At 44.1% G+C, this 8,317-nt stretch overlaps 1 protein-coding gene across 4 annotated transcripts in view; it reads left to right on the top strand.

The window, feature by feature from the left end:
• The first annotated feature begins 552 nt into the window (after positions 1-552).
• ppargc1a (peroxisome proliferator-activated receptor gamma, coactivator 1 alpha) overlaps positions 553-8,317 on the top strand; it is a 37,711-nt gene continuing 29,946 nt past the window's right edge. For all 4 annotated transcript variants that reach the window (XM_072376971.1, XM_072376969.1, XM_072376970.1 and 1 more), the window contains exons 1-2: positions 553-794; positions 3,451-3,630. In XM_072376971.1, the coding sequence (XP_072233072.1) occupies positions 747-794; positions 3,451-3,630 (228 nt within the window). In that variant the 5' untranslated portion in view covers positions 553-746. The remainder of the gene's footprint in view (positions 795-3,450; positions 3,631-8,317) is intronic.

The following is an 8,317-nucleotide window of genomic DNA, read 5'->3' as shown; positions in this document are numbered from 1 at the left end:
CTGAAACCTAAAATCTGGTGGATCCCATGACAACAAAACTCATAGATTACTTTTAGTCCTGAAAGACACCTTTTTTTAATCCTAACAAAAACTGTGATTTTTTTTTTATAAACTATTATTACTTTTGTTATAATTTAATTTAGTTGTAAATCAGTTGAGGAAATATATCTGTGAGCTTAACCGTTGAAATTGTGGTGCAAACCAAACCAATTTGCGACCGTTTGACGTTTGCAACAAAGCATAACCATGAGAAAATCTGTCTGGCAAATAGGTCACTTAGTCAAGGACCTCAGAGAAGTACATAGAAGTTGTTTTAAAAATCAGTCTAATCTTATATGTATATAGATCGAACCACAAGCAGAGCGTCTTTCTTATGAACCTAAATCCTGCACACATGGATACACGATAAGCTGTTTTTTTTTTCTTTTTCTTGTGGACATTTTTTGCAGTACAAGGGAAGGATTTTACTATGTGCGCAGCCAGACCCCGCCTGCTCATCGCGCGTCACCGGCGAGTAGAGTGGACGCGGAGTCACTCCCCTGCCTACTTTTAATAGCTTTGTCATGTGATGGAAAGCAGTTGTAAGACAGGTGCCCTCGGTTCATTCTCGGCGAGGGGCAGCAGTTGCCTGTGTGAGAGCGAGTGGGAAGCGTGTGTGGATTTCTTTTTTACTTGATTTGTTTCTTTTTTTCTTTTTTTTTTCTTTTTTTTTGTTTTTGTTTCTCGGACCGTCATTCAGTGGCTGGATGGCGTGGGACAGGTGTAACCAGGACTCGGTGTGGAGAGAATTAGAGGTGAGCACATCTAAAACACCGACTTCGGTCATCCCTCTTGCCCCCTGGACTTTTTCATTTTTTTTCTTCCTTCCATCTGCCGGAGCGATGGACAAGTCTACGCTCTCTCCTCCTGTGCCGGTGCAGTCCGCGACATGCCGGTGTAGCGCGCGTCTGGACACGGTTGAGGATGCGAGGGATATATACAACACGGGGATATGTGACAAGTTGAGGGAATGTGTGGAATCTTCCTTTTTACCACGGCTACTCGTTGTAATACGTGCACGGGGCTCAAGACCAACGCTTTCCTCTTAGGATCTGTTTTTATTTTCGGAGCTTGCAAGCTGACGGAAATCTCTCCAGCCGCTGACGGCACGCGCTCCGGTGCAAAGAGGGTTTTCACAGCGAAATGACTGAAATGTCTCAAAGTCAGGTATTGCGCTGACGCATGAAATCCATTGACGATAATAATTCCTCTGATGTGCCGAGTCGGAATAGCGTATGTTATTTTCAAAGGCAAGTGCAAAGGTTATCCACACAGAGGCACCGCTATCTGGCATTGCGCAGGAGCATCATAATCTTAACTGCACCGGCCGGCCACGATTATGAGCCAACATCCCGGCCGAAGGAGCGCTGGCTGGAGAGCAACAACACATCCAGCCAAAAGTCGCTGATTTTTTTCTTTTCTTTTCTTTTTTTTGCTCTGTTTACGCGATTTTCCTTTCGTCCTTTTTAATTTCTCCATCAAAGATTTTGGCTCACGTTCGCAAGTGTTCTTTTAGCATATTCTATTCTATATTCTTTGGTTAAAGTGCACGCGGATGAAAAGGGCAAATCTGAAGAATACTTAATTGTCCCATTTTGGGGGGATTCGTCGAGTTTATACAGCTTGTAGCGGACGCTTAGGTGTACCTGGCTATACAGAGGTAGCCTACTTGTCTGTATTCATGAGCTCACTGATGCTTCAGACAGTAACTATAACTGCAGTCTTGCTGTACATTTATGATCATAAGGGCTCTGTGATCATAAGTGGATAGCGAAACTTTGCTTTCGATTTATATTGTTTGTGTCCCGTCATTGTTTGCGATTAGAAGCCCCCTTTGCACTTGAATCCAAGTATGTTTCGAGAGTTTCTCGTTCGGCGACGGCGTTTAGTTAGTCAGTCAACGTAACAGATACTCTAGAAGTCTCTTTTCGTGCGATTCTCTGCAACGTTCGCATGCTTATTTTCCAAAAACTTTGCCTTTTTAACAAGAGAGCTGCCACCAGGGCCACGATACCTCCTGTAATAATCATCTCAGCAGGTGCTTTCATGTGCGATGCGCGCGTAAATCACTGGCGCGCGGTGGTGCATCCTGATTGTCTGACTGGCGGCGCTGTTTCATTAGTTTAAGACGAAATCCATAAGATAATTGAACATAGGACCACCAGTCTCTGAATATCCGACCAGTTGCCGTGCCTTGTTTGACTGGATCATCTTGTGGTGGGGGATGGGGGGGTGGGGGGTAACAAACAGTGAATCTCTGTCCCCTTCCCTGTTGCATTTGCAACATAACGGATTTGTCTCATCACAGTCCAAGTCATCGTGTATTCTTGTTGGCAGATTCCGAGTACTGATGAACCGTGACATCGGTGTTTTCCCACTTGGCAAAGCATCCTTCTCTCAGCTTTGCCCTAAGCCGAACCCGACTGTAAACCCTCCTCAGTCTTCGGGACAAATACCTCTCGGCATCGCCCGAGGATGTCTGTCTTATATATTTCCTAAGACTTCCCTTTGGCGCTCATACAACGCCCGATGCGTTGTCAACTCAATTATGAGTGTGTAACATCTTCGATGACTGAAATAAAGCGATTTTCTCGGACTTGGACTTGTATTTGTGCAGCCAGCACAGTGTAAACACGCCTCAAACTTGGGGTGTCTTGCCTTTTAACAACCACTGACTATAGGTCTGAAAGTTCTTGAGAGTCTCCTTAACTTTTGCTCATTTCAGCTGTGTGAGGTTGCATATTACAGTTCACTGTATCATGTGAACATAAAAATGACTGATCTGCAAAAACACCGAGCAGTGTGAACTTGTTTCCTCTTCTTTCCCCTTGTCAAGGCACTTTTCCAGCTTCAGTCTACAACCCACCTTTGCAGCCAGGCCAGAGCTGATGATTTGTGTGTGGAGGAAGCAGGAACAGCTGCTACAAACAGTACACATTGGCTAGATTGCATAAAAGAGGCTGGTGAATAATAAAATGTCAACAGGCAGCGTTTAGTAGCCGGGAGGCCAGCACCAATTGCATTTTACACAGTGTACTGGAGGTTGAGAGAAACTAAGTGGAAACAGGTTGCACATTTGCACCTTGTTCTGTAAAACCAGCTGACCTGCAGCCTGTCTAAGCTACTCTGTTAATAATCAATGAGGTCACAAAAAGAAAAGTCATAGATTAAATATAGTTGGTACTATATGTCACATTAAAGTTGCAGACATTTTCAAAATGATCATAGAAGAGGACTTACTGACATTTTATTTTATTTTTTATATTGTGCAAGTGCAAGAACTTTTGTTTAAGAGTCTGAATCCTTCACTTCTGTTAGGATGCACTGTTCTGCAGTTGTTTTCCAGACTGCCTAAAAAATTTGATGTTTTTCTTCATGTGAAAATTACATGTTTGTTTTTTTTTTCACCAGTGTGCTGCCTTGGTTGGCGAAGACCAGCCCCTCTGCCCAGACCTCCCTGAACTTGACCTCTCAGAGCTGGATGTCAGTGACTTGGATGCAGACAGCTTCCTGGGCGGCCTCAAATGGTACAGTGACCAATCAGAGATAATTTCCACCCAGTATGGGAATGAGGCATCCAATCTTTTTGAGGTAAGTGAAGCTTACAGAAATGTTTCAGATCAAGTTACAAATTACTTTATTTGATCATTTGTAATCCTGCAAGCTGCAGCTTTTTATGCTTTAAGGTGCTGAGATACACCCATAGTGATATCAAAACTCCATGGGGTCAGGAGTGAAACAGAGTAACAACAGCAAACAAAGCACCTTATCACATTCTTGAATACAGCCCAAACAAATTGTACAACTATTACCAGTTTACAAACACAAACTTACATTGTGCTGAAGTACAAAAGTGGAGATAAGGTGAAGACTGATAAGTCCAGGAGGACTTTTGTCCCCTTGTTTGGCTCGTGGCTGCGACGGTAGGCTGCCTTATCAAAATTTTGAGTATTTTTTTCAACTTGAAGGCAGTAATGCGGCACAGATCTGAGAGAATGTGTCCGTAGTAAACTCTGGACATGGCGCCTGTATTGCAAAATGCTTCTCAAAGGTTGGAGCATAAAACTTTAATCTTTGCCCCACTTCTCTGTTCTTTCTCTCTCCCCTCCTTTCTCTTTATTTCTTTCCTTCTCTCTCCCTCTTTCTGTTCTCATCCGGTGGCAAACGAAGTCCACGGGGGGTGATGATCTGGCTGGGGCCATAAAGCCATCGGTCTTGGGACTGAGTTCCAGTCCCCAGTTCATTATAAGTCTTTATCAGTGCCAGAGATAGACAAGAAGGGCAGAGATTGGATGCTTTAGCCGCGCCTCAGGAGGAAAAACCCTGTCTGAGGAGGCAGTGTTTGTGCATGTATTCAGACCTGTCATGTAGTCACATTTCCAAGGGTCTCTGTTGTGTATTGTTGTGTATGTGCATCCTTAGAGGGGTAGTTGATAACAGAGTGAATTCTTTCCACTTTTGGCCTCCTCCCTACCACCACCTTTTCAGAGCCTCTTTATATCACCACACATTCTACCTCTGTGGACCACCCCCAAACAGACGCACACAACCCGCCCCCCACACACACACACAAACACGAAGAGCCTTAAGTACTAGCTGGTGTGACTGTGGCTCCTCTGTCGTCTGAGAGTGATATGGCTTGCAGCCTCTGAGTGACTCTGGGAATGGATAAAAATACCATTGAAGAGAGTGTGTGTGTGCTTATGTGTATGATGTGTGTGATTTTAAAACACTATGGAACTTAGCACCCACTGAGGACCCTGATGATGGAAGTAGCTCTGAGCATGAAGCTTTGTCTGACTTACAAAATGGGATTGAGTCTGTATCTGAGTGGCTACATGTGCACATGCTCCCATAGACCACAGCACGTGTTTGCCTTCACATGAACATTGTATATTGCAGTAACAGGGAGATGCTTTCACACACTCAACAAGCCAGTAGCTATTGTGAGGGCATGGAAAGGCTTCCAATTAAGTTTTTAAAAATTGTGTTTTCAAAGCAAGTAATATGACCGTGTTATTATTTTTTTTCTGCCTCCTTTGTAAAGTTACTAGTCACCATGTGAAGTTTGCAGTTCATCATACTTCAGGACCAAGCTAATCCTACTTAATCTGACAGAGGAAAATTTCCTGCTTGGAAGGATCAAGAGGTTGGGGCTGCAGCTGTACCCGCCACCCCCACGACAGGCCTCTGCATAGAACAGAGACATCCTTTCCAAAAAGTTGAAGATTAGAGAAAATGTTAATACCTGTCCAGTAGAAATGTCTGCAAGTATATTCTGTATTTTTCTTGCAGTCCCCCTTCCTCTCTTCCATATACCTGTAGTTTACAATTCAGCTGGTCGCAGGTTATCAAAGCATTAACATGAGTAACAGCTGGAAGCAGCTGTCACGCTGAGGCCCCTCATTTAAATGTCCCCCATCAAACCACGTGCTCGCCTGGAAGTTTGAACCTGCAGTCGCTGGTTAAGTAAGCCAACTGTTGAAATGATTTGCAGCTTTGGCAGAAAGAAAAAACACTTGCTTGTTTTTCGTGTTTCTTGTACTTAAACTTATATTCAGATTGCACTTCCATGTGACACAGTAACAAATGAATGGAAAAAGTTTGACCCTGTTATAAGGTACAGTTAGGTCTAAAAATATTCCTATCTATGAAAGTTTTATTCAACCATTAAGGGGGCAGTTGAAATTGTTGACAGTACGAGTGTCAGTTTAGGAGAGCATATGAATGCCTGTTTCTATCTGTGCAAGAGTCTGTTCTGTTCTCTAAGCAGTACACTTAGATCATAGGCAACCCCTGGCTAGCCTTTTGCTCCATTCCCTGCCACTGCTCCAACTGTCCCTGACACAAAATGTGAAGAATGATACACCACACCCACACCGTTTACCACACAGCAACACACACACATAGCTGCTATCACTTCTTGCCCAGCATGTTTGACACCTCTTCAAAACGGGACTACTGCGACCGTCCAACAGTCTATTTTGGGCTGCAGTTGTTAAGGGATAGTTAGTCAAATAAGTTCCCAGTGTACTGCCAAAGATAACAGCGTATAGGTGTCACCCAATGTCTTTTTAATCACAGGTCTCCTCTCAGATTTCATGTCAAGCTTCAACCATTTGATTGATGGAAAAGTGTCTCGTCGGTTTTGACTTATTCGGATTCCGATGTGGACGTCCTGGTGGCGGTCACACAGGGATGTGTGACGGCCACATCACACATGCATAGATGAAGGCATTTACAGCTGTTGCAGTCTGTGAGTTAGTGTTCATGATTATGAAAGAAAATTGGCACTCCTTTTGATGTGCTGGTTTACATTTTGATATGCTGCTGCTATGTGTGTGCTTTTGTGAGATACACCAGTGATAGATGGACAGGTGGGACACAGGGACAAGAGCAGATAGAGAGGAGTGAAAGAAAGGGAGACATACAGGCAGAAAAGGCTAGCAAATGACAAGACAGACACACACACAGTGAGGCTTGGGGACAGATGGGCAGTCAAACAAACAGTCACATAGACAAGGAAAAGCTTGGACTAAAGCCAGCCCAAACCAAAGCCGATGGATTGGAAGTAAAAGGTTGTAGGCTTAGTAGGTAGTAAAATAAGATGCTCAGGCTTAAAGCATTACTCTGACATTGAACATGCAACAAGAGTATGCATGTGAGTGCACATATGTGGGCCTTCATTATGAAAACTTTTTATATCACTCCACGGAATGTTGGTCATGATGGCATCAGCCTTTAGAGAGGAATTACGATGCTCAGTTTTGATTGTTTTGTGCCTTTTTTGGACATATGCTTAGGCACTTATTCTTAAGTCAAGGCAGATTGGATTGATTTGGTTATGTTTAGTGGGCTTTGATAAAAACATGCTGGGAATTTTTTTTTTCCTCTAGCAGCTCTGCCTTTCTTGCAAACATGTGTAAGCATAGATTAGCTCACACACTTGTTGGTTATATATTGTAGCTCCTGAGCGCTGAAACAGGAGTGTGCACAAAGTCACACATCCTCTGAGAGGGATTGTCATGCCCACACACATGAATATACACACACACACACACACACGAAAAACAGCAGAAACCCTTATTGTCCCTGCTCCTTCTCCCCGCTGAATGCCGGTTGCGTTTATTTTGCAAATTTATGCTGACATTTGAGAGTACACCACCCGCACCAGTTCACTGCTCCAGCAAAGGGTGTATGAATTATCATATTCTACTGTATAATATGATTTTCTCAAGTGAGTCTTATTAGAACACACCATGCTTTCCTCCTCTTGAGTTCCCTCCAGTTTTACTGTGCTGATACATTGTTTGCACTGTCTGATGGAAGAAATCCTCCATCACTGTCAAACTGCGCCCTCAGACCCGCAGCTATGCTGTTTCAAGATACACAAATGAGAGGGAGTGAGGACAAATAGGCACAGATGTATAGTAGAGAGATGCAGACATAGGCTGTCCAAGCCTGTGTCATCTTGGAGCGTCTGTCAGATTCACTCCACAACAAGAGCTCTCAACCCGCTGTGGGCTCTCTTCTCCTGCCCCCATCCCCCTTATTCTCTCTGTCTTCTCACTCCCAAGGCAAAGCATTTGTTCTTGGCTGATGGAAAGTTGGAGCATCGGTGGCTAAACAAATATATTCTGGCCTACAACAGTCGCTTCTGGAAAGAACGGCTGTAAGGAAGATGGGAGAGTTGGGGGGGAAAATAAAAGGATAGTAAGCAGTGGGGTGGATGTGGCCAAAAAGAAAAAAAAATCCCCCTGGGGGAATGTTTGGAAAAAGAGCAAAGGAACATCCTTTGGTCTGGTGGCGGCTGCTTCGCTGCCAGTCTCTCTCTCTCTCTCTCTCTCTCTCTCTCTCTCTCTCTCACACACACACATATACACTCAGAGCATGGTCCCAGTGGGCTACTGCTGCTGATTGAGGCATGGTTTGGTGTTGTTGCCCCAGCTGATCCCATGCCCCCAGTGAATACCCATCTCTGTCATCACGTCAGAGCCATCAGTGTGTGCATGAGTATGTGTCTTTGTCTGACTGAGACAACATAAACAAAGATTAGATAGTGGTGTTCCCTGGCCAGACCCGACACTTTCCTCACTTTTAGTTTTGTGTGTGTTTTGGGCTGAAATTACTATTTTTAGTACCTGGACTAATCTCCACTAAGAGTCTTTCAGGCCGGTTTCATGTTAGCCTGGCCAAAACACTTAAGCCAGGAATCCACCCTCACCCCTCAGACTCATGCTCTGCACACAGCAACATGTCGCAAGACTCTATGCAATTA

Source organism: Leuresthes tenuis, unplaced genomic scaffold (assembly GCF_036924035.1).
Source record: "Leuresthes tenuis unplaced genomic scaffold, fLeuTen1.0.hap1 SCAF_22, whole genome shotgun sequence".
Lineage (NCBI taxonomy): Eukaryota > Metazoa > Chordata > Actinopteri > Atheriniformes > Atherinopsidae > Leuresthes > Leuresthes tenuis.
The sequence above is the reverse complement of the archived record's forward strand: the minus strand, read 5'-3'. Positions and strand labels throughout refer to the sequence as shown.